Raw genomic sequence first — 26,651 nt, forward strand, 5'->3', positions numbered from 1 at the left:
CCCCCCTGTGGTGGTTTAATGCAGGTGTCCGCCAACACGGAGAACTCGTCCATGAGCGGCTACTTAAACCGCTCCAAAGGAAACAAGAAGCAGTGGAAACGTCTCTGGTTCGTCATCAAGAACAAGGTCCTGTACACCTACGCAGCCAGCGAGGTACGTCAGCTGTCCCCGCTTCCTCTTGTCCCCACTTCCTGCTGTCCCTGCTTCCTGCTGTCCCCTCTTCCTGCTGTCCCCACTTCCTGCTGTCCCTGCTTCCTGCTGTCCCCACTTCCTGCTGTCCCCACTTCCTCCTGTCCCTGCATCCTGCTGTCCCCTCTTCCTGCTGTCCCTGCTTCCTGCTGTCCCCACTTCCTGCTGTCCCTGCTTCCTGCTGTCCCCACTTCCTGCTGTCCCCGCATCCTGCTGTCCCACTTCCTGCTGTCCCTGCTTCCTGCTGTCCCCACTTCCTGCTGTCCCACTTCCTGCTGTCCCTGCTTCCTGCTGTCCCCACTTCCTGCTGTCCCCACTTCCTCCTGTCCCCGCATCCTGCTGTCCCCTCTTCCTGTCGACATGCATGCAACCTCTGACGTGTGTGTGTGTGTGTGTGTGTGTGTGTGTGTGTGTGTGTGTGTGTGTGTGTGTGTGTGTGTGTGTGTGTGTGTGTGTGTGTGTGTGTGTGTGTGTGTGTGTGTGTGTGTGTGTGTGTGTGTGTGTGTGTGTGTGTGTGTGTGTTCAGGACGTGGCGGCGCTGGAGAGTCAGCCTCTGCTGGGCTTCTTCCTGAGGGAGGAGAAGAGCGGTCCGGCCCAGAAGCTGCAGTTCAAGCTTTACCACAAGAACACACTGTTCTACATCTTCAAGGCCGACGACATCCCCACGGCTCAAAGGTAGCGCTGCTGTCATCAGCCAGAACATTACAACCACTGCCAAGTTGACACGATGTCTATGTTCCAAACAGAAACGATGTCACGGCGATGCATCCTTCACACATGGAAATCCGTCTCTGTGGTTCAGAAGTTGTTCTGAATCAATACATTCAGTAGGGGGCGGTGCATGTTAATTGTTTCATGTGGGACAATGTTTCTAATCCAAACATCCATAAGTCAGGTTCCAAACTCTTAAAATCAGTGTTTGTGTTCCCAGTTGTAGTTTAAAGTTGTCGTGTTTAAGTTCTGGTCTGTGTGATAATTATTGTCCTTTGTTTTTAATGTTTCTGGTAAAGACGTTTGAAAACTGTCTGAACAAGTCACCTGAAGCTTCTTCGTCCTGATTTCCATTTGAGGAAATATTGTACATTTGTTGGTATGTTTAGATTTACACACTACATAATCCTGCCCCCACAGGTCATCAGTGGTATTACTCTGGTTAAACTCCTGGGAACAAACTTTTACAGAATGAAAGCAGAAGACAGACGGAAGGCTTCGTCTGTATCTGAGTATTTGCCATCAAGCATATTTCAGCCTTCAGACTCAAACTGACTGAAAGTAACTGTAAAGCTGCCGTCCACCACTAGTTGGGGCTACAGAGCCGTCAGACAGCAACCTGATTCTTGTCGAGTGAAGAGATGTTTTCTCGTAATACTAGGGAGGTTTATCAGTAAATTGATCTGGACAACTGAGCTAACATACAATCACTTTACTGCAGTGAAACTCAACCACCTTAAACTCAAGCATTGGAAACTGAACCTGCACTGAACAACAGAACTCAAAACCATTTCAATAAACTTACATGTAAAACAGTTTTTGAAGCAGAATTCACACAAGAAGAGAAAACATTAATTTTGGTTTCACACTGATACTAAAATACACACCAGCTTAACTGAGACACATCAGATTAATACAGAAAAAACTCATTAATATGAAAATACTGACAATTATATTCTTGTTAAGAACAGGTTTGACTAATTCTACTGATTATTTTTTCCAGTTTTCATTGATTCAGACTGTTCTGCTCAAACGACCTTAAAGAGTCACTCAGTATGATAGAAGTCATTCCTGTGTTGTCCATCGGGGGGCAGTGTTCAGTCATGTTCATCATTTTAATGCTTGTTTTGGTGTTTCACCCCTACAGATGGATTGAAGCCTTCCAGGAGGCCATGATTCTTGAACAGTAGTCCCTCCTTGTCACAGTGAAGTCCATGAGCTGCCGTCCCTCCATCTTCACATCCCGCCCCCAGGGAGCGGCTCAGGACTTCAGGGGGACGGAGCAGAACCCCCCCACCCCCCAGGCTCAATCTCCAAGTCGCACTGAGAGCTGCCAGGGGTCAAAGGTCAAGTCCAGAAGCATGTATTGTGGAAGTGAGAGCGAGCGGTCGTCTGAGAAGGAAGCGGCTCAGTGTGAAGATACACACACACACACACACACACACACACACACACATCGATAAACTCCACAAAAACTACCAGTTTGTTTGGTGGAAATCTTATAGAATTGGAAATCCTGTTTATTTACGTGTGTGTGTGTGTGTGTGTGTGTGTGTGTGTGTGTGTGTGTGTGTGTGTGTGTGTGTGTGTGTGTGTGTGTGTGTGTGTGTGTGTGTGTGTGTGTGTGTGTGTGTGTGCGTGCGTGCGTGCGTGCGTGCGTGCGTGCGTGCGTGCGTGCGTGCGTGCGTGCGTGCGTGCGTGCGTGCGTGCGTGCGTGCGTGCGTGCGTGCGTGCGTGCGTGCGTGCGTGCGTGCGTGCGTGCGTGCGTGCGTGCGTGCGTGCGTGTTCATCCCACCATTGCTTCCTATCAATGTGAAGGCGACACAGTCCAGACGACCAAACAGGTTCCAGTGTTTCTGTGTTCAGTTTGTGGAACTCTGTGAGATGTTGTGTTTATTCAGTTCTGCTGAAGAAAGTTAGAGAATAAAAGTGAGTTTTGCGATCACCGTTTACACTCCTGGAGCCAACTGGAATCATGTGGACACCTTCACCTTCCCCTGACGTCTTCCTCCCTGGAGACACGTCACAAATGGCCCAGAGCCATTCTGTGAATATGAGGGACATTTGTCCCGGTGGTGCGGAGCTGAGAGCTGATATTTATACCAGAGGAGGAGTTATTGATGGCTGCCGCTGCTGTTTGGGAGAGGAGTTTGGAAAAGTTTCCATTCAAACCTTTTTTCTTTTTAATCCAACAAAAGCTTCTTTTTTATGAGCAAACACTGAGGGAATGTGTGGAGGACGTTTTTAGAGGAAGACGTTGGAGGTGTTGCGGCTGTGCTCACCTCGGCACAGTTTGTTTCCAGGGTACTTCGTCGTTCTGCTTCTCTTCACGGGGTTAACGCCATGACCCGCTCGTCCCAATCTGTCAGGATTTATAATCCAGATTGTCGTCTGTCTTCAGTCCCAGATGTTTCATCGTGAGAATTCAGGAAGTGAATCAATCAGCTGGAAAGTTGATCTGTTATGGAATCGACGTGTTTTAAAGGCGCAATATGCACTTTTTATAAATTCAAAACTTTGGAAGATAATTGAAAAAAAAAATAATAAAAGTTTGTCGTTTCACAGCTGAGGAAGTTGTTTTTAAAGTTCAATATACAACGTTTGAAGTTAGCATGCTAAGCAGTTAGCTCAAGCCTTTCCAGGCGTGTAAATTCTCCTGCAGGAGAATGAATTGTAAACACATGCTGGAGCTTTTTAACTTACTAACTAAAGCTGGACTGAAGACAAACTGCATCGACTCACTACTGCCGCCTAATGCACATACATGGAATCACATAGCGCTTTTAAAATTAGGATTTTTTCTTTTTTCAATCTGAAGTTTTAGGAAGAGAAATCTTTATTTTGTGTGTGTAGTGAAGGAATAAAACTTATTTTTAATGTGTTTGTGCTCTGCCCACTGATGATGTTGCACAGCTTCATTTTCCCGTCAAAGCGAGTGAGAATAAATCTGCCTCTGCAGAGCGACGGATCTCTTCATGATTGTACATTAACTTTTGTAAACATCCACTCTATCAGAGTTAGAGACTCTTGTAAACATCATTTTCTAAACTGTCAGGCAACAGTTTTTTAATAAAATATATATGTGAGTAAGCTTGGTGTCGTTTCTGTAAAGGAGGAGAAGCCAGAGCGGTGGAGCTTTTATGATAAAGAATCTGTCGGTTTAATTCCAGAGCGCAGACTGATGAGTGGGAGTTCATGTCTGTCATCACAGCTTCTCTTTGCTTTGTGATCCAAGCCCCGAGAAGATGAAGCTTTAACTCGTCTGCAGCTTCATGATTTACTTCCCTTCTGTCTCCAGGAGCAGAGAAAGAAACTTCTCTGGTTCATGTATCTTCATTCTGCTTGGAGGAATAAAATCTGCCTCCGTCACACTGATCAAATTTATGTACTTTAAAACTCAAATAACTCAGGCATCGAGAATAAAACCAGCAACATGTTTGTACTATACTTACCACTAATCATCAATCCACACTGGCAAAATCAGTCAAAATACAAAATGGAATAGAACAAGTCAAAAGAAGTTAGAGAGAATAAAATGCCTGGACACACACACACACACACACACACACACGTTACATTAAATACAGAAATTTCTGTCCTCAAGTAATCAAATCTCCTAAATCTGACTTTTGCTATTAATTTATTTCTTTATCGTTATTTGTATAAGTTATTTTGCACTGCCAGCAAGAGCTTTTTGGAAGTATAAAGCATTCTAGTCTGTTCTTCTCTGCTCTGTTCTGTTCTATTCTATTCCGCTCTGCTCTGTTCTACTCTGTTCTGTTCTGTTCTGTTCACACAGTGTGACCTTGAGGGTGTAAAAACCTGATGAATTCCAGATATGGACGTTTCCCCTCATTTCCCCTCCCCTTGGCCTTGCGGTCAGTTTTGTTCTTGTTTCTGTGCAAATAAAAGGCAACAGATCAAATTCTTTGGAAAAAAGAACAATTTAAATTTGTGATTAAAAGTCACGCGGAAGCTCCGGTTGTGGGTGCAGTTTCCGCCCGGATCTCCATGCGGTGCTGCGGTCCGTGTCCGTCCCTGAATCAGTTCCGTGTGAACATGGCGGAGTATGTGACTGTGGTCCGGAGAGCTTTGGGGCAGATCGGAGGTCACGGAGGAGTCCGGGGGCTTCTGCTGCAGTTCTTCAGGTCTGTTTCATTAAAACATCTCTTCGTGGTTTCAGGGGCTTCAGGAGAAGTTCGATCAGACTAAAATCTGACTTTTAATCTGCTGCCTGGAGGCTGTTAGTGAAGCTAATCCCAGTTAGCATGTTGACAGCTAACGAAGAGGCACACAATCTGATTAAAATGTCATTGATTTGCTCAAGACAACATTAAACACTTCAAAATGAATAAATTAGTTATATCGTGCTCATATTCGAGTTGGAGTTTTTTCAGCCCAGCTTTGTAAAAAAAAAAATCTGAATTTAAGCGAAAATCAAAGTCTAATTGAAATGTTTTAATGAAAACTTGAAGGAGTTTCAGGATTTCCACTTTCACAGTTTATAAAAGCATCTTGATCTGAGCATTCACATATACTTCGTAATGTAACTGCGTTATACCTGATGTTAACGTCTTTTTGTTTGCAGAGCTAATGACATAAAAACAGGAGCTTTGGTGGGAGTGGACAAATATGGAAACAAATACTATGAAGACAACAAGCACTACTTCTTTGGTGAGTTGATTTCCCATTAATACTTTACCTTAGATGTAAAAAAGTGAAGGTGAGAGTGGATTCACACGTATTTAAAACTACACCAGGTTTAAATGTTTTAGCTTCTCCTTGATATTGATCTGAGTTTTTGTTTTTAAAGATGTTAAAGTTAAAACAATTTGTTGGATATTTCTTCCTTTGTGTGCAGGACGCCACCGCTGGGTGATCTACACCACAGAGATGAATGGAAAGAGAACAGTGTGGGATGTGGACGGCAGCATGGTTCCTGCTGAATGGTGCGACATGTAAAAATAGATAGAAAAGCTTTATTCTCATTATGCAGCGCACTAAAACACGTATATCAATATAAGTTTAGTAAATAAACAACAAGAATAAGACACCTAACGGAAACAAAATGCCAATCCATTTATATTCTATTGCACAAGCGAGAAGATAAATGTATAAGATTAAAACTAGAGGACAAAATGTATGAAAGCCCTTAAATTGATTGAGTAAAGAGAGATGATGTAAAGTATAGTTAAAGGATTATATATTGATTGAATTTAATCAGTTGGGGACTGATTGATGCAAGAAAACCTCCTAATCCCAACACTTGTGAATGATTGATAAGGATCCTTCATTAGATCCAGCAGAGACAGCCAGACAGGTTTTACCGGAGTCGTGATGCTCCAGACACGCGTCCTAGGAATAGGATTAATGTGGGGGGGAGTCACCAAAAACCCCCAAAACAAACCCTGTGTCTTCCTTCAGGCATCGCTGGCTGCACTGCATTACTGACGACCCGCCCACCACACACCCCCCAGAGCCCAAGAAGTTCCTGGCTGAGGTCCACCAGTTCAACACGAGCGGCAGCCCGCAGCAGTACGTGCCGTTCCCCACAACCCGCAAGAAGATCCAGGAGTGGGTTCCCCCCCAGGCTGCGGCCAAGTGAACTGACTGCTTTTCAAACACTGTAAATTCTGATTTCCTGCCACTGTATCTCACATGTCCTCAATAAAATATCTATGCTCATGTTTATGGTGGGAGTTCCTTTCTGTAATTTATCTGGCAGGATGAGTAACGATTGTCGTGTCTGATTTAAAATCTCCACTTGGCTTCAGTGCAGATTAAAGTTGTTTCTCGTTGTTGAAATCAAATGAATTCTTTCTTCTCCTGAGCGTTCAGACACATGCTGAGGCTCAGAAACGTCTTCAAGGTGACAAAGTGACAGGAAATGGCTTTCACTCGGTGCAAACTGAATGTTAATGAAAGTTTGGAACAAGACGTGTAATCATTTGAGTTAAATTTGAATGTAGAGGGACAGTTAACTCAGAGTAAGTTCAACTAAGTGAAGTAACTTTTTAACTTGAACAAAGTTTTCTAGTTTAATGGAAAGAGGAAATATGAAAGTATAACTAGGTGTGTGTGTGTGTGTGTGTGTGTGTGTGTGTGTGTGTGTGTGTGTGTGTGTGTGCGCGTGTGTGTGTGTGTGTGTGTGTGTGTGTGTGTGTGTGTGTGTGTGTGTGTGTGTGTGTGTGTGTGTGTGTGTTAATCCCTGCAGGATTACTCTCAGCTGGGACAAAGTTGCTGCGTTGCAGTTTTTCCCACTGAAGTGAAGCAGCAGAAGCTCTGAGCTCAAGTTGGACTGAACGAGAGGTTTGTGCTTTGCTTGCTTCTTATCTACACTATTTCAACACTGTCATTTATTTCAGCATTTTAACGAGCAGCTTGGTCAAAATTTCTCTTGAGTTTAAATTTCTTTTAGGTAAATTGACAGTAGATGTCTGATTGATGCCTTTATTTTTTCAGTGAACTGATGTTGACAGTTATTTACATGATTATAGCTATTTGATTTCTCTGATGTATGTCTGATGTTGTATTATTATACAACGTAGTAATAATAATAATGTCCAACAGTGTGATAGTTTTTAATTATAACAAGCTAAAATGTATACAATCTATAGTGCAATAGAATATTTGAGCCAATCTTTTATTAACATTTTTACAACAATTGAAAAAGTTATTCATTATTGGCTTGTTAATTATTATAGCAGCTGAACTGTTGGGTGAATTTCTTTATCTGTATAATGCATGGTTGGGTATTAAAGCGTCTAACAAGGACAGAGAAGAAGATCAAATGTAGAGAAACAATTAAATGTGTGAGTGAAAAGAGGTTAAAAAATACAAAGAAAAAGTAGAAACTGCAGCCGATATCTAAACATCCATAAATAGGCCTGATAGACATAAATAGACATGATTATGTGCAGTTTGCATATTAAAAGTATTGTGGATTACGTAGTTATATTCATACTCAATTATTTTTACTATTTTATCACATTATCAGCTTTATTATGTTTAAAGTGGCTAAAATTCTAAAAATATTTGTTTGCTAAAAACCTTTAAAGGTTAATCTAAAATAAGAAGAACAATGTGAATATTGATCCTTTAAAAAGAGATTCCATGGTATTTAAAGTGCTGATCTGTACATCAGCGCTGTTTAAGAGGGAATCTTCCTCTTCCAGAGTGTTTGTCTCTCCGCTGCTGACTTCTGCTGCTTCATTTCACAGATCTGAGCTGTTAAATGAGGAGACTCGCTGTCTCATCACTGTTTCCTCGAGGGGAGAGTTTGGAGGAGGAGGAAGATGAAAGAGGAGGAGGAGGAGCAGGAGAGGAAGACTGCCATGGCAATGTAAGAATCAGCTAGATGAGCTGACACATAAAAGCCACCAGGGGGCGTCATTTGTTGGGAAGTCAAATTTCGTGTCTCACTTCCATCTTTAAATTCTGAGGAGCAATGAGCTGGAAGTGACATTTGATGAGGGCAAATCTTACATTTGCCTCCAGTGAACAGACGATGTGTCTGAGTGAAGCTCAGGAAATGAAGCAGAGAGTTTGTCAGCTGCCAACATGAACATGAAACAGACATTTCACTTGAATATGGACAAGAAAACACTTTTTGAGGGGGTATTTATTGATAATACTAATCCTTTTTACCATATATTTAACATGTATCTGACACACCTAGTGCCTTTTATGGATATTTTACTTGTTTAAACTTCATTGATTAACTTATATTTTGTTTATTTAATTAAATAGAATTTTCGGGTATATTAGTTGTAGGAGCCAAATGTGATATTGGATTGTGTACAAATGTTTGACCTGTGTGGGTGTGTCACTGACGTCATGCGCATATAGATTGGGGCAATGAAGGAGGAGACAGGTGTTGACCCCGGAAGGGCACACGGGTTTTTGACCGCTCTGGCGGAGTTTAACGGAAAATACTTCTGGTTTGTGCTCTGGAGAATTGAACTTACGAACTTAACTGAAATAAAGAGATTGTTTATATCTTACCGGAGCGTTGGACTCAATTGATGGACACAAAGCAAAAAAGGTAAACAATAGCCGCCTAGCGCGTCAGACCCCCCTACCGAGGCAACAGCTCACCAGCCCAGTATTGGGTGGCTGGTATATTGTCAAAAACCTGCCCGATTAAAGAGCCAGAAGCAAGACCTACCTTGGGGAGACGTCGTGGAACGATCGTGGGAGCTGATGTGTGGACGAGCAGCCCGGGATGACGGATCGCACCGTAGTTAGCCGTGTGGTTGCTAACGACGGGGCTAGTGCCGGGAGCTGTTGGATCACGGCGCTGCGTAGACGATCGCTTGGATTTATGAATAAAAGGCGCCCAACGAGAGGTGTGTGTAGCGCTACACCATCGATGGCCAAAATGTGTGCACACAAAAACCCAATGCATTGGTGATTATATCCCGCGCGGTAAAATCAAAACGGAGCATTACGTCATCGCGTTGAGTCACGTGACTCGTTGACCTACTTTCAGTGCGCTCACCTGAACTGAACTTTTCGCCACGTTGCTACAATGGAGGGAGCGTGCGCGTTGACGACGGACACGGACATTGAAAATGAACAAAATACTAATAATGTGGTAACTGAAAAACGTACTGTTAAATTAACAGAAAAGGCTTTTTCTGAAAAACTTGATAAATTACAAAATACTAGAAAATCTAAACTAAATAAAGCCTGTAACATTAGAAGGGAATTGAATGAGTTTATGTCAAATGGTGATAAAACAAAGGTGATGGATGCTCTTGATGAACTGAAAATGATGTGTGATGATTCTAAAAGGGTTCATGATTCTTTGAAGGGTCTATTGTCTGTTGAAGATGGTGAAAAACATGAAATATGGTTTAGAGCAAAAATGATCCCAAACAATGAGTGTTTTTCATGTGTCAATGAATGGCTTTCTCAAACTGAAAAAGAAACACAAATGAATTCAAACACACAGCGAAATCAAAATGGTGAAAATGAACTCTCTGCAGAAGACAGTGTGTCAAATGTAAGCAGTAGAAGCAGCCGGAAAAGCAACAGGTCCAGTGCTTCATCTGCTAAACTAAAGGCAGCAGCAGAAAGAGCTGCAGTTTTGGCTCGTGTCAAGGTCCTAAAAAAGCGACATGCTATTGAACAAGAGGAAGCAAAACTAAGAAGAAGAAGAGAAATGCTTGACTTGGAAGCAGAGCTGGCTGCATCAGAAGCAATAATGGAAATTTATGATGCAAATGAAGAGTGCCAGTCACAAGCAAACTCAAAAACAAAGAGTACCTGCAATAAAATTGGAGCAAAGGATGGACAAGCTTTAAACCCCACTGCCCAAGAGTTCATACTTCCTCATTGCAATGACAAACAAACAGCACAACAAGAGGAGGAACTTGTTACAAAAATGTTACAGTTGGAAAATAAACCTGTGGATGTGAGACCAAAGCAATGGAATGCAGCAAGTAAAAGACAACAACATCGAGTGGAAAACAGTGGAAACAATTGGAACACAAGTGAACAGCACCCTCTGGTGGAACAAGATGGAAACAAATGTAAAACAAAACAACGCTTGGAACACAATGGTAAAAGGATGGAAACAAAAGAACAAGCTGCAGAAGATGAAATGAAGTCTCAGTCACTGACTAGCCAACGGATGCCTGAAGACATTTTGACGATCATGAGAACACAAACTGAAATCACAGCAGCTCTCATGAACCATCAGCGGTCAATGACACTCCCACCAAGAGACATTCCCATTTTTGATGGTGATCCTCTGCACTACAGGACTTTCATAAAGGCATTTGAGCAAGGAGTGGAAAGCAAAGCAACTGCAGGGGACAATTTGTATTACTTGGAGCAATTCACCTGAGGCCAACCTCGTGAACTGGTGCGAAGTTGTCAACATATGACTGCAGATCATGGCTATGCTGTTGCAAAAGCTCTAATGCAAAATCATTTTGGAAATCCTTACACAATTGCAACTGCATACATCAGCAAGGCTCTGTCATGGCAAACAATTAGAGCAGATGATACCAAGGCACTTCAGAGCTTCGCTCTATTCCTACGAGGTTGCTGTAACATCATGGATGAGCTGGAGTATGTACAGGAGCTGGAGTATGTACAGGAGCTGGACATGCCAGTTAACATACAGGCAATCTTGGCGAAGCTGCCATATAAGCTGAGAGAGCGCTGGCGCAGCAAGGCTCATGACATAATGGAGTCTACTGGGTATAGAGCTGGATTCAATGACATGGTGGAGTTTTTGGAGCGTCATGTAAGGATCCTTTCGGACCCTTTCTTTGGAGATCTGCAAGACTACAGTTCTAACACAACATCATTAAGTCGCCCTAAGTTACAGTCCAGTAACAAAACAAGAGGAAATGTGGTGGCTAGCACAGTTACTGCTATAAGTGCACACAACGAAGTTAAGCAGTCACTCTCACCAAAGGAGAAAACAAATGATAACTGTGTTTGCTGTTCATTGGAACACTCACTGGACAATTGCAAGCAATTCCAGAAAAAGAGACACATGGACAAAGTGTTTTTATTGAAGAAGAGAGGAGTGTGTTTTGGTTGCCTACGTCGAGGTCATATCAGCCGTGACTGCGAAGCAAGATTGAAATGCAACATTTGTAAACAAAGCCATCCAACTGTGTTGCATATAAATGGAAAGAAGACTTCTCCAGAACGTGTATTAGAAACACCAGAACCCATTTCTTTCTCTCACACCACTTGTGGACATACAGGGGCCGGCGAAGGTCGCACATTGCTGTCAGTGCTTCCTGTTAAGATCAAAGCTGCCAAGGGTGATGCTGTTATTCAAACATATGCATTTTTGGATCCGGGCAGCACAGGAACATTTTGCTCTGAACAGCTGATGCATCGCCTAAGCCTCCCTGGAAAAAGAACCCAAGTCCTGCTGCGAACAATGGGTCAAACAAAGATGAGCTCAGCATATTCCTTGTTCAGTCTTGAAGTGGCCGGTTTGGAGAGCTCGCAGTTCTATTCTCTCCCTGAAGTTTATACTCAAAACGAAATGCCAGTCACTACAGACGACATGGTAAGAGCTCAAGATCTGTTGAAATGGCCTTATCTGTCAAAGGTTCACATGCCATCTATTCATGCCAATGTTGACCTGTTGATTGGTACCAATGCACCCAGGCTGCTGGAGCCGTGGGAAGTCATCAATAGCCAAGGAAATGGCCCATATGCAATCAGAACCGTGCTTGGCTGGGTGGTTAACGGGCCGCTGGATGGTAATAGTGAGCTAGAAGCTCCAAATATCACAGTGAATAGAATTTCAATAAGCAACTTGGAAGAATTGCTGATGAATCAGTACAACCATGATTTCTGTGAGAAAGTTGACAAACAGGAAATGTCTATGGAAGACAAAAAGTTTCTCAAAATCATGGAAACCTCTACAAAATTACAAGGTGGAAAGTATACGGTAAACCTACCATTTAGGAACAGAGATGTTCACTTGCCGAATAATTTTGCTGTGGCCCAACAGAGGTTACAAGGTCTGAAGAAAAGATTCCAATTGAACCAGCACTTCCATCAGGAGTATGTTAAATATATGAACAACATAACTGCTTGCAGTTATGCTGAACAAGGGCCTGAAGTTCAAAGAGACTTTGACAATGGAAGAATTTGGTATATTCCCCATCATGGAGTGCGGCATCCAAGAAAAGGAACACTATGGGTTGTGTTCGACTGTGGTGCCACATTCAAAGGTGTGTCCCTCAACACAGAGTTACTGCAAGGTCCCAATCTCACAAGCACATTGCTGGGTGTCCTGATGAGGTTCAGACAACAGCCAATTGCCTTCATAGGAGACATTCGGGCTATGTTCCATCAAGTGTGTGTGCCGGAAGAGGATCGGGACTTCCTACGCTTTTTGTGGTGGCCTGATGGAGACATGACACAAGAACCAGTGCCTTATAGGATGATGGTGCATCTATTTGGAGCTGTCTCGTCACCAAGCTGTGCAGCCTACGCTCTAAAAAGAACTGCCCAAGACAATCAGCCAGAGTTTCCACCCAATGTTGTAGAAACAATCCAACAGAACTTCTATGTTGATGACTGCTTGAAGAGCTCAGCCACAGATAAGGAAGCTATCCAACTGATAAATGGGCTCATTACTCTGTGTGGAAAGGGAGGCTTTGCCTTGGAAAAATGGATAAGTAACGGTCGTGTTGTGTTGCAAGCCATCCCTGAAGAGATGAGAGCCAAAGATTTGAAACCGTTGGATTTGGATATTGATAAGCTTCCTGTGGAAAGAGCGCTTGGTCTTCAGTGGTGTGTGGAGACCGATGTTTTCAAATTTGGATTGGAAATGAAACATCGGGCTCTGACCAGGCGTGGAATGCTGTCAGTCAACAGTTCTGTGTACGACCCACTGGGATTCTTGGCGCCTGTTACACTTCAGGGCAAAATAATACAGCAGAAGATGGCCGACCTACCTGCCGCAAGGATTTTACCCGACCATCCACCTTTCACCAACACAGGGGTTGATTACTTTGGTCCAATCGAAGTAAAAAGAGGAAGATCCTGCTGCAGAAGGTATGGTGTGATATTCACCTGCATGGCGAGTCGAGCCATACACCTGGAAGTAGCATCTTCATTGGATACTGATGCATGCATAAACGCTCTGAGACGTTTCATGTCGGAGAGGACAGGTCCAGCAACTGTGGTCCGATAATGGAACAAACTTTGTGGGAGCGGAGCGAGAATTAAGGGAAGCTCTCGCCAAATTGGACCAGGAAGCAATAGCAGGATACCTGGTGCAGGCTGAAGTAAAGTGGACATTTAACCCACCTGCAGGCTCCCATTTTGGTGGTGTATGGGAGAGGATGATCCGTTTGGTGAGAAGGGTCTTGAGCTCAGTGCTGCTCCAGCAGACTCTGGATGATGATGGGCTGGCCACAGTGTTATGTGAAGCTGAAGCTATTTTAAATGACAGACCGATCACCAAACTGTCAGATGATCCCAATGATTTGGAGCCGCTCACGCCCAATCATCTGCTCCTGCTAAGAGGAAAACCATCAATTCCTCCTGGAGTCTTCTCGCTACAGGACCAGTATGGAAGAAGAAGGTGGAAGCAGGTGCAGTACATTTCTGACCTATTCTGGAAGAGATGGGTCCGTGAATACTTACCATTGCTGCAACAAAGACAGAAATGGAATGAAAGGAAAAAGAACCTTGCTGTTGGTGATATTGTGGCCATTATGGATCCATCTGCTCCACGGGGATCCTGGCCTTTGGGAAGAGTTTTGGATGTTCATCCAGACACTCATGGTTTGGTGAGATCTGTGAAATTGAAAACCAAGTCCAATATAATTGAAAGGCCAATTTCCAAGCTGTGTCTGGTATATGAGAACTAAAATATGAAAGGTGGTCAATACAATATTTGCCTCCTTTAGGTTTTGAGAATTGCCATGTTTTTTTTGTTTTTTGTACCATGTCAATTAGGGGCCGGTGTGTAGGAGCCAAATGTGATATTGGATTGTGTACAAATGTTTGACCTGTGTGGGTGTGTCACTGACGTCATGCGCATATAGATTGGGGCAATGAAGGAGGAGACAGGTGTTGACCCCGGAAGGGCACACGGGTTTTTGACCGCTCTGGCGGAGTTTAACGGAAAATACTTCTGGTTTGTGCTCTGGAGAATTGAACTTAAGAACTTAACTGAAATAAAGAGATTGTTTATATCTTACCGGAGCGTTGGACTCAATTGATGGACACAAAGCAAAAAAGGTAAACAATAGCCGCCTAGTGCGTCAGACCCCCCTACCGAGGCAACAGCTCACCAGCCCAGTATTGGGTGGCTGGTATATTAGTAATTTCCATTGTGTTTTATTTATTTCATATTTAATTATTTTATACTATACCTTTTAGTCGGAGATTTTTTGTTAATTTTTAATTAATATTATATTTCATGTTTTATTATAAGCCCCCGGCGAGCTCAGTAGGTAGAGCATGAGACTCTCAGTCTCAAGGTAGAGGGTTCATGTCCCACGCTGGGCGCCACCTTCCTGTGGGCTCTCCACCTTCCTGTAGGCTCTCCACCTTCCTGTGGGCTCTCCACCTGCAGGGAGAAGATGGATGGATGGAATTCAAATCAAATAGTAAAAATCAAATATTATAATAAAACCATCCATCTTATCCGTTCCTGGGTGGTGGTGGTGTCAGTCTGAGCACCGTCACCCAGATCACATTGACCCATTAAGAACCTTCCTGCAGGTGGAGAGCCCACAGGAAGGTGGAGAGCCCACAGGAAGGTGGAGAGCTCACAGGAAGGTGGAGAGCCCACAGGAAGGTGGAGAGCCCACAGGAAGGGTTGATTTTAATTATTTTAATATATTTCATTATTTTCTTTTTAACCTAATTTCTGCCTTGTCTTTAAATGTACCTTTTTATGTTTTTGTTTGTAGAGGAAAGGTTGTTGCTGTTATCGTAGAGTAAAGAATTAATAAAGTATTTCTATTCTAAAGCTCTCATAATTAAAAGAAATACAGACTGACGTCTCCACCTTGACGCTTCTTCCCTCTTCCTGCCAGTCGTCTCTGAGTTCTTTTAACTTTCACCTCCTTTTCCTCCTCTTCCAATCAGAATTCCCCTCTTCCTCTTTTAGCTCCTCTTTTTGTCCTCTTGTCTTGCTCCTCTGCATCATTCATGCCCCACTTCCCCCGAGTGGATGTAATGAGCGTTCTCTTCTCCTGTCCTCCAAACGTTGGCTGAGCTCTCCGGGTCACACTTTCTGCCTCTGGCCTTTCACATTTTAAGATTCTCCCTTGATTGTTTGGCTTTAAAAACCTCCCACTCGTTCATTTCCCACCAACGTCAGGGCCCGTCGGGCTGAGTGAGGCTGAGAGGACAGCTGGAGGACTTTAGTTTAAACACACGGCGCTCTGCTTCTCTTTAAGTCCTGGTTTGGCTCCCTTCTGTTTGGAGTTTCTCCTCCCTCAATGATTCTATTTTGTGTGTGTGTGTGTGTGTGTGTGTGTGTTTGTGTGTGTGTGTTTGTGCGTGTGTGTGTGTGTGTTTGTGTGTGTGTGTTTGTGCGTGTGTGTGTGTGTGTGTTTGTGTGTGTGTGTACGTGTGTGCGAGTGTGTTTGTGTGTTTGTGTGTGCGAGTGTGTTTGTGCGTGTGTGCGAGTGTGTTTGTGCGTGTGTGCGAGTGTGTTTGTGCGTGTGTGCGTGTTCACAGTATTTCTGGCACATGAGAACCATATGGACTGAAGCCTCTGAGGGTATAAAGCAGCTCAAGGAACAATTGTTTTGTGTTTTTAAAGGAATATTTGACGCTGAAGAGAAGCTAATGTCTCCCTCAAGGAATATGAGCAGCAGAGACGTTTTAGTGTTTTAGACCTTTAGTGAACTCGTTAGTTGTAATAAAGAGATAAAGTGGCACTAAAAATAGATTGTCTTCCTTTAAGTTGATGAAAAGCAGAATCCAAACAGGTAAATATGACCTTTGACAACGAGTGGGAGAGAGTGCAGAGTCCACACACACAAACACACACACACACACACACACACACACACACACACACACACACACACACACACACACACACACACACACACACACACACACACACACACACCCCTGGTGCAGAGTGTGTTCCCTCCTCAGAAAGCAACTCTGGCAGGAGATCCCTGCTCTAACTCCACATTCCCACACTCCTTCACTGCTTCACTCCTTCCTTCACTCCTTCCTTTACTCCTTCCTTCCCTTATGTTTCCTGCTCGTGGCGCTGCCCCCTGCTGACGGGTGGTGGAGGTTGTTGTTGCAGTGTGCAGAGTGCCCGGGCCAGTGGAGGGTGGCTGATAGGGATCAGAAGAATTCCTGCTGCGGCTCCTTCAAGCCTTTTAAGGTGGTTTAGTTTCCTGATAGAGCAGAAGTGTGTGAGAACAGCGGCGGGACGGAGACGAGGCGAGGCGAGGTGCTGCAGTGCAGGCTGGGAGCTCCACACTTCACAGTCAGAGGATGAGGAGGACAACCTCACACTTCGCTCCTCCTCCTCCTCAGTAACCAAACCTGAAAGAGCAGCCTGATCTCCCTCTTATGCGTGGAAGCCTGCAGAAGACGTTGTGGCGTGGCCTTTGACCTCGGGCAGTGAGGAAGAGGAAGCATGAGGAAGAACTACAGTGCTATCCCGCTCATCTATGTGACAGAGGTACAGCTCAACTGGTTCCTGCTCTCCACTTGCTCTTCTAGCTGCTTGATGCCATCGATAATGAGATGTTTGGTTTTGCTGCTTGAGGTCAGTGGCGGCGTCACGTGCTGCTCTGTTGTTGCGTCCATGCTCTCAGCACCTGACCTGAGTCACACAAGTCGCTGGTTCACGGAGGGAAGCAGTTGATTTACCCCTGGTGGTGCTCTGTTCAGGCCCGGGGCTTCGTCTGGACGCGACCACAACGGCTGCTTCTGATGACTTTGCACATTTTGAATGCAGGTCTGTGCATGAAGACGGTTGTTTTACAATACGCGGAGTGCTTTTTTTCCCTTTTACAGCCCTGCAATTAAATACACGTGTGCACCCATATGAAGGAAGTTCAAGGTTGAGGCACACAAGTTTCACAACATTTTTACTCTGCTTGTTGAGTTTGAACAAAGAAGGAATGTGTTGAACACGTGGCCGCTCCACGACCTGGCAATGTGACTGCAGTTCAACATTTGGCCACCGGGAGCTGCTCTGTTTACGTAAAGGTCATAACACTGAGCGGTCAAACTGACCTGCAGGTGGCAGCAGAGCTCCTTAGATCAGTGTTGCGTCGCTAGTATTAACATCAAAGCACTTTCATGAGGTTTGTGGTAAAAATCTGCATCAATCCTTCGTTGGGGCTGTGAACAGGGGTGGGGTGGTTTGCACCGCCGCCTCTCTCAGTGAGAACATCCCCGGTCCAAGTCTTCTGGAGTTTGCATGTTCTCTCTGTGTGTGCATGGGTTTTCTAAATAAAGATTAGATCTGTAGCGTGTCAACATTTACTGACAGTCATGGTCAGCTGGGTGGAATAAAGCAGGTCAGAAGATTGATTAATGGAAAATGTAGATTTTTCAGTCCAAATTTAGTGAAAAGGTACAATAAATGTGATCATTTCCAGGATGTACTTATATCTTTGCACTTAAACTAAAAGTAAACTTGGAAGTTGTCATTGTTAATAGATGTCTGTATTGCGATTTGACCAGTTCTGTCCTGCTGAGATCCAGATAGACTGCATGTTGCTTCTGAATCAAAACCAGTTTTACGCACCTCAGTGGAAGTTTGTTGTTCTACAGTTTGTGTCCAACATCATGTGGCAAAGTGCCAGCATCTGAAATGACCCTGCATGGATTCTAGTATTTGTTAATGTACTTGGAGTTGTGTTTGGAGTGTTTGTGTAGTCAGGATTCTCTTGCTTAACGTCCATTTTTGTACAGTGAATGCTTTCTGTATGCAGTTTAATCCAATCAGCCGTGGTTTTTCAAGATTAGGTTTCATCTCTTAAAATGAAGAAAAGTCAGAAGTTCCTCTGCTCTCTGACTGTTTGAGGGCTAGGGTTGGGGTTAGGGCTAGGTTAGGGTTAGGGCTAGGTTAGGGTTAGGGCAGGGTTAGGGCTAGGTTAGGGTTAGGGCTAGGTTAGGGTTAGGGCTAGGGTTGGGGTTAGGGCTAGGTTAGGGTTAGGGCTAGGTTAGGGTTAGGGCAGGGTTAGGGTTAGGGCTAGGTTAGGGTTAGGGCTAGGTTAGGGTTAGGGCTAGGTTAGGGTTAGGGCAGGGTTAGGGCTAGGTTAGGGTTAGGGCAGGGTTAGGGCTAGGTTAGGGTTAGGGCTAGGTTAGGGTTAGGGCAGGGTTAGGGTTAGGGCTAGGTTAGGGTTATGGCAGGGTTAGGGTTAGGGCTAGGTTAGGATTATGTCAGGGTTAGGGTTAGGGTTAGGGCTCCTGCTTACTTTATCTGTCTGCCACCATCTCAGCCGCTCCCTCATGTCCGCTTGTTACAGCCCCAACAGAAAAACTCTTCCCTGAGCCGATCCCTGGACGTGTGTGTGTGTGTGTGTGTGTGTGTGTGTGTGTGCGTGTGCGTGTGTGTGTGTGTGTGGTGAGAGACGTGGCCCGGTGTGCACAACAAAATGCCATTAAAAAAAGTTATGCAACCTTTCCTCCACAATGCGACTCTTCCTGTCATGACAGCAGCACAAACAAGGAAACAGTTGAGTGGATGAGCAGCAGGACGTCGTCTTTAACCCCCCCCCCTACACACACACACACACACACACACACACACACATAGTGGTCACCGCCGTCTGTTTACCATGGAAACACTGCAGATTGCTTTAATCTGCCTCCAGTCGAGCCTCATCAAGTAGTTTCTCTGCAGAGTCCATGTCTCCGAGTCGTCTGTCCCCCAGGCACTTTAACATGTTTTCATGTGGATAATCTTCATTCTAACATGGAAATTAAAGAAAACAACAGAAAAGACACAAAAATGCCAAACTTCAGTAACTAAATTAAACTATCCACAAACAAAGCAGTTGCAGCTCGTTAATCAAATGGAAAAGGAAGAAGCTGTCTCTATTATTTCATTTATTATCTTGTCTCATCTGATAGTCCCAATGTTTCAATTTATCATGATAAAACATCTTTTACACCAAAACTTTTAACATTAATTAAAAAAAAAATGTTAGATGGAACTCAAGTATGTCCCTCATCTTTTTTTTTTTTTTAAAGTAGACCTTAAATGGTGCATTCTAATACGTTGTCTATTACTAAATAATACATTGTGGAGTACTAAATACTACATTGTGGCATGTGATAAATTGTAGGACCAGTTAATGTTGAAGGAACCAAACACCAAATATGTTGTGGAAGAAACGTACTTATTTAAAATTGCATAACTAAACCAATATAAAGACGTATACAATATACATACATATACCATGTATATAATGTATATAAAGATGTATACAACATAAATAATAAAATAAATAAATACATTTACTTCAGAAGCCACATACAGCCCTGTTTCATCTTGAGTGGCTGGACTGTTCAAATATTGCTTTAATAACCTTTGAAAGTTTTTCTTAGTACTGAAAATTATGACAATCTCAACATAAAATCAATTTTAGTGAAACATTCTGGTGCAACATACAGTGAAATGTCCAAAAAGCTCTCCTATAAATGATTCCTATAAATCCTATCAAATCTCCTTGCTTGCTGTTTGTGGGGCCGGATTTTCTCCCATTGATTTGGCGCCCCCTGGCTGTAGCACAAGCACTGCATATAGTTCGCACCCCCTTTTTGCGCCACTGCGCCACGTTTGTGTGGCAGCTGAAGTGCAGGAATCCTGCGACAGGCATTTCTGAAGGAAAACGCTGCAGCAGGTTTGGTTCCAAAGGTCCAGTGGTGTAGTGGTTAGCACTGTCGCCTCATGTGAGGGAACCCAGTCTGCATGTTCTCCATGTGCGTGTTTGGTTTTCTCCAGGTGTTTTTAAATGTCACGTTTACTCAACTGTGTTAAGTAAAAACTAGTGCTGTCAATCGATATACATTTTTTTATGAATTAATTACACAATTTTCTGTAATTAATCGCGATTAATCGCATTGTTTTTCTACTGAAGACTGAAGCTTGTAATGGATATTTATTGAGGGAAAACCACGGAATTAATGTCGACTCAACACACACTATATGAGACTATATTCAAATTCAAAGACTATTTTTATAATGTCCTTTTAGCTTTTGGTGAAACTGTTTCTCTCCAAGATCAGCAAAATAATAAAACATAAATTAATTAATTAATAAACATCTAACATAAGTCTGGTTTTCTTAGAGTGCAGTCCACCACTGTGACAATTTTAACATTTCGCGAAACAAAGTTGTAAACTTACTACATGAACTAGGTGGCAATAATATACTGTAATATCCACACGCACGCACGCATGCACGCACGCACACTGTACAGGAGAGCCAGGGAAAGATAGAAAGAGGATAAATCAATATTTTACCAGTATTTCCTCCAGCTTTAGCAGTTTGGTGGCTCCTGGTCAGCTAAAATGGCAACCTGCTGTTTAGCTGCAGAATTACTTCTGTGGTCGTTAAATTCGGCTTTTCAAAGTAAAACTAATGACTTTCACCTTCTCATTCAGACATCAGGAAACTTTTTAAAGTGAAACTTTCTGCCTTGATATTATTCCTCTGGGTGTTGTGCTGCTCCGTGGTCACAGTGCTGTGCCCAGAGACGCTGCTCATGCTGCTGCTCATGCTGCTGCTCATGTTGCTGCTCTGGAAAGGGAGAAAAACAAACAAACCTGGAAGTAAACAAAGCGCCATTAATTATGTTAAATTTCTTTAACGAATTAAACTTTTCAAATCAATTAACTAAATTAACGCATGATTTTTGACTGCACTAGTAAAAATGCATTGCTTTTGTTTCAGAATAGTTTCTTTATTTTAAAATGTTATTTATTTACCGTACAATATTTATCGTACACGACAAGATCGTGTTTTCAGTGACTTGAGCACCGTCGTTGTGTAAATTGACACCTAAACACAACACCAAGGGTGTTTCTGTGACCTGCTCTGTTTATGTGGCTCTTACCTGCCATTTGCTGCTGCTAATCCCTGAAAACTATTTTAATGTCAGAGTGAGATATTTTTGAAATTCAAACAAACATTGCAGTGTCTTGTTTGAGCAGCAGTCGCTATCAAACTGCTGCTGTTTTCTTGTGTTTGTTCTCCGAAATGGAAAAACAATCCTGTTTCCAACAGCTATCCCTTCTTTAAACCAAGAAGTACACGTTAACGATGTACAATGTATTTACACCATTACCGATGACACTCTATTGTGTGTTTTTTCCTGCTCTTTGTTTGTCCATGTTCTCCGGCTTCCTGCCACAGTCCAGAAAGATGTTTGAGGTTAGTTGGAGACTGTCGTCCTCCTGCAGGAGTGTGTGAGTGTGTGAGTTTCATACTCAGCCAGGATCTGCTCTATCCACCATCCATCCACCGTGGACGATGGATGGCTTTGGGCTTTTCCTTTATATCACAGCTGTAAAAACTTGTGTTCCAACTCCTGGTGGAGTGATACTGCGTTTCACTGCAGTGAGATACTTACAGGATTTTATCGTCTTTCACTGCTGCTGTTTGACAGCTTGGTCCCACCATAAATCCCAGTTTTTATGGCACACTTTTATCCTTGTGACCACTTCCAGGATGAAGCAACGTGAGGACACTTTATAGCTCCTCACTTCCTCTCAGGGTTATTTCAGGACGAATCTTTGATCTTCAACATCAAACCTCACCGTGGGAGTCCAGCTTCAGGTGCTGCTACTTTCACACACGTGTTCATGAGGCTGTGCAGGCGCTGACGATGACGAGCAGCTTCATTAGACCGCAGTCGTCCTCCATCAGTCTGATTAGAGCCGAGCTGCACGCCTTTAATTCACTGATGATGATGATGATGATGATGATGATGATGATGACCTTCACTGGCCAATGAGTGCAGCTACTCAAGCGACATCTGCAGCAGGATCTCTGCTCACACACACACACACACACACACACACACACACACACACACACACACACACACACACACACACACACACACACACACACACACACACACACACACACACACACACACACACACACACACACACACACACGCTGTCATCCATTTCTCATCATGTTTGCCATAAGTCCTCTGCTCAATTAATTGCCATGGTAACGGGAGATGAGGCTGGTGACTGTTGGTGGATTTAAAGTCTTATGGTGAACCTTTTATCAGGAAATAAGTTTTTTATTAAAATTTTATATTTTTTAAACAGAACATCCAACACAAATATTCTCTCATGATGTCACAATCACTCAGACAAAGAAAACACGATGGCGATAAATCAATTTTAATAAATTGATTTAAGTGAACAAACAATTATTCTCTTCAGTCAGTGACAGGACTTAATAGCCAAACCAAACGTTGACAAATACTCCATGTCTACCTCTACTGGTATATGATCATTTCTCATTAACTCTCTCTTCCACACGCCAAACAATGGTGGTTCCACATTTTTCCAGCTTAGTGGAATCATTCCTGCATGGAGAAGACCAAAGTCCATCATTCTTATTTCCTTTCCATTTACTGTTTTTATAAAATCTTTGGGGTATATTCCAAGTATAGAAATGCTTGGTTTCAGTGGAATATTACTTCCAATCATGCATGATAAACATTTAAGTACTTTTCCCCAGAAAATGTGAATCCGAGGACACTCCCATAAACAATGAATCAAAGTTCCTTTTTCATTTAACACAGACATCTGGTGTTATGTCATGACGTGAGTTAGAACTCCATTACCCAGAAGACTTAGCAAGTTGAACGTGGGGACGTACGTGGTCGGGGGGTTAGCGCGTAACCGGCATGTATGGAGGCCGTTGAATAAAGTTAAAGAAGACTAGTGACTTTGCCTCGTCTTTCTATAAAGTCAAGACAGACAACACATCCGGAATGTTGGGGGATATATGGTGGAGTATAATGGGGTGTTATGCAATGTTCCCTCTAATCTTTCATGTGTCTGGGCATACACACAAGCTCCCTGAGCACACTGAGGACCACTGTGAGCAACATCAGATGTGCAGCTGTGGCCACACACCAGTATCACACCTGTTCAAAACCTTGGATCATAGCAAGTTACATGGCTTATTAAAAGAATCAAATTACAGCAGCAATTTTCACTAGTTTACTTTTAATATAAGTGATTTGACAAACTTTAAAGGAAAAAGACAAAAATCTTGTTGTTCATGAGATGTGTAGTATGTTTTATGTGAGAGTCCTGCTTGGCCATGGGAAGAGTCCTGCTTTGGCCTGTGTGAGGTCCTGTTGTGGCCTGTGTGAGGTCCTGTTGTGGCCTGTGTGAGGTCCTGTTCTGGAAGAAATGATACATATACACCTTTCAGACATAACATTTTGTTCACATTAAAACATTCACATATTGCACAATGACGTGTGCTGTAGCTTGTGATACAGTGTAAATTCCTGTAACTCTGTCTGTAAAATATGTAATTACTCAGTTTTTTATTATCATTTCTACTGCCCATAAATTATCTAGTAGTAACATAATTTAATGATTAATATCCATAAGTAAAAAATCTTAATAAATGTCACTAGAATATGCACAAATCTGACTTAAATTCTACCTTATTTTTCACGTCTGTCCTTCTCACTTCTCCAATGGTTGTACACTTTGTCCAGGTTGATGGCTTCGTCTGCTTCTTGCTTTGACTTTATGCGCATCAGCTGGTCCAAATGTGCCACTTCAAGACGATTTCTGGATGCTGTTTTGATATGATTCATTAAACTGAATCCTCTTTCACAATCTGCACTGGAAGCTTGAAATGTAGCACAAATATCCACAAGCTGTGAGATCTCCTTTAGCTCCTCACATCTAAGTGCTGCAGCAACCATATCTGAGAATGTGCTGATTGACCCCTGTTTAAGTTTTTGCTTCATTATGTACTAGAATTCAGCATATTGACTGTTAATGGCCTCCATAGACTGTGGGTGGTGGAGAATGGCCTCATACTTCTTTGCCAGTGTGGCAATGTCTGCTGATCCATAGTCAAAACGGATGTCTGAGCTCAGTGCTTCAATGTCAAATGCAGACCACTCCTTTAATTCATCCTCTGGAAAACGAGCATCCATGTGATCACAGAGCTTACTAATGAAAAGAGTAATCTCACCAGTATTTCTGCCATCAGCTGATGAGGTCCCCATTGCCTCTTTGACACGGTCACTCCACTGGACATCCTTCCGCTTCAAGTATTGGGAACGCAACTTCTCAATCTTTGCTCTGGCAAAGCAATGTCCTTCCATCACAGTCAGGTTGCGTCTTTGCAAAGTGAGGCAGAGTTGTGCTAGCTCACCCAAAACATCTCCCAGAGCAGTGACAGTAACCTTGAACTTTGAATCACTCAGCTTTTTGTAGCAGTACTTTGCCACTGGATCTCCATTATCACTGGATTCTCTCTTGCAGTATTCTTCAAGCACAGTGTAGTTCCTCAGAACAGCATTGACAGCTTGGTGCCGCGACAGCCATCGCACTTCGTTCAGAGGCCTGAATGACAGTGTATCTTCATCAAGAATCTTTGCTAGGTCCTCCATTTTGCACCTCTTCACAGTGGACTGAGAGAAAGTGGAATACACAGTTCTAAGAAGAGTTTCCACATCTCGCATCATAGGTGCATTTTTCCAGGTATCATCAATGCCCAAGTCCTCTCTATGGGCCACACAATGTTGTTCGGTTAGGTGTGGTATTTGGCGCTTTAACAAAGCCGCGACTCCGTTGTGTGTTCCTAGCATTACTGTGGCACCATCGGAGGTCAGCATCACCATTCTCTGCAGGTCCAGTCCATGTTTGGAGTAAAACTGAGTTATTGCCTGCACAATATCCCGAGCAGTGCATGCTGTCAGCTTGATGATGCCACCAAACACAGTTTTATAGTTAACATCATTTTCCTTCCTGTATTTAATATATAGGACTAGCATTTTGTGTACTGATATGTCTGTGCTCTCATCTACTATCAGGGTATGCCAGGGTGCATTTTTAACACTGCACATAGTCTCATTCTGCACTATCTCATTGATTGAGTTCACAAATTCAAAGGCATAGTTTTTGCTTCGCCAGCTTTCTGGTATACTCACATACTTTGCCATGTGATCGTGGATTTGTTGAACTGACAGCATTGATGCATTCATTTTGATGGCTAGTAAAATGTTGTCAATGAGAACTTTAACTTGCTTGGGGTCAGATTTTGTTTTGTGTGACAGCTCGTTCCTTTTCTCTCTGTCTTTTGCGTTTTCCTGCAATAATGTACCAATCCCCTGTCCCATCTTGAGTCTTCGTACAATTCCAACAGCTTTCAAATGACTTTTCTGCTGAATGTGACGCTTGAGGTAGTCCAACTTCCATTCAGTCCACATTTTTCCCTCGGAAAACTCATTTGCTACTTTAGCTTCGCGGCATGTTTTGCAGAGTAGACCCTTCTCACTCGAAAAAGAAAAAATCTCACCCAGTTTCACCGCTTGTTCTTCTACTTGAACATACTGCGACAGCCATTCCATCTTAAAAGAACCGCATTTCCTTTTTACAATGGCTTGGTGAGTGGATGTGTCGCTGCCCGTTCGTTTCGCCATGATAAGGGGTTAGCATTTGCGTCTCGTAACTCCGCCGCACTGTTGTTAGCTAGCTAACCTGCACGGCGCGAATGGGCAGGGCAATAGTGTCAATGCTATAATTGGCTGCATAGCGTAAGTGAACTGAATCGTATCATTGGCTGGACACCTGTCTCTCACTGAGTTACGTTGCAAAATAGTACAGAAAACAAAATTATTATTATTATTATTATTGGTTTAATTGATTAGATAAGATTAGGACTAATATTAGATATTAATTAATACGTTTATGTTGAATTTTATTTTATGCGCTGCATAGATTTTCTTGTGCGCTGAGAATGTGCGAGCAGTGCGCGATTGCTCAAGCGCGCAGCTTAGAGGGAACATTGGTGTTATGTAGTAATGAAGTATAATATGAAGTCATTTTGTATTTCTAAACTAGTATTTCTGAGCTTTTAGGCACGCCATCCTCCAATCTTCCTCACAAATGTCTTCCTGTATGTCTGTTCTCCAAGCATTTAATCGATCTGATGTTGATTCTGTTGAGCAGCCTGCCAGTAGATTATATAAACTAGTTATGTGTCTTTTACCATCCAAAGTTTTAAACACAATTTCCTCGAT

General features: G+C 43.0%; 3 protein-coding genes across 4 annotated transcripts in view; all 3 read left to right on the forward strand.

The window, feature by feature from the left end:
* The window catches only part of fgd6 (FYVE, RhoGEF and PH domain containing 6), a 32,432-nt gene extending 30,028 nt beyond the window's left edge, over window positions 1-2,404 (forward strand). Inside the window, exons 19-21 of the mRNA XM_080492248.1 lie at window positions 25-153; window positions 716-864; window positions 2,048-2,404. Of these exons, the coding sequence (XP_080348374.1) occupies window positions 25-153; window positions 716-864; window positions 2,048-2,090 (321 nt within the window). The 3' untranslated portion in view covers window positions 2,091-2,404. The remainder of the gene's footprint in view (window positions 1-24; window positions 154-715; window positions 865-2,047) is intronic.
* A 2,542-nt stretch (window positions 2,405-4,946) lies between these two features.
* On the forward strand, window positions 4,947-10,044 carry ndufa12 (NADH:ubiquinone oxidoreductase subunit A12). 2 transcript variants are annotated; one of them, XR_013936473.1, is made up of 6 exons: window positions 4,947-5,048; window positions 5,489-5,574; window positions 5,762-5,849; window positions 6,325-6,526; window positions 7,115-7,209; window positions 8,121-10,044. XR_013936473.1 is itself a non-coding variant. In XM_080491670.1 (4 exons), exons 1-4 carry the CDS (start codon window positions 4,960-4,962, stop codon window positions 6,503-6,505), a joined length of 444 nt encoding a protein of 147 aa, XP_080347796.1. In that variant the 5' UTR covers window positions 4,947-4,959; the 3' UTR covers window positions 6,506-6,703. The 2 variants fall into 2 exon arrangements, 1 of the variants encoding a protein (XP_080347796.1); XM_080491670.1 differs by lacking the exons at window positions 7,115-7,209; window positions 8,121-10,044 and having other exon boundaries at window positions 6,325-6,703.
* A 6,741-nt stretch (window positions 10,045-16,785) lies between these two features.
* Window positions 16,786-26,651, forward strand: part of tmcc3 (transmembrane and coiled-coil domain family 3) — a 92,626-nt gene continuing 82,760 nt past the window's right edge. The window contains exon 1 of the mRNA XM_080492079.1: window positions 16,786-17,065. Coding sequence (XP_080348205.1) covers window positions 17,021-17,065 — 45 coding nt within the window. The 5' untranslated portion in view covers window positions 16,786-17,020. The remainder of the gene's footprint in view (window positions 17,066-26,651) is intronic.

Source organism: Lipophrys pholis (assembly GCF_963383615.2).
Source record: "Lipophrys pholis genome assembly, chromosome: 22".
NCBI lineage: Eukaryota > Metazoa > Chordata > Actinopteri > Blenniiformes > Blenniidae > Lipophrys > Lipophrys pholis.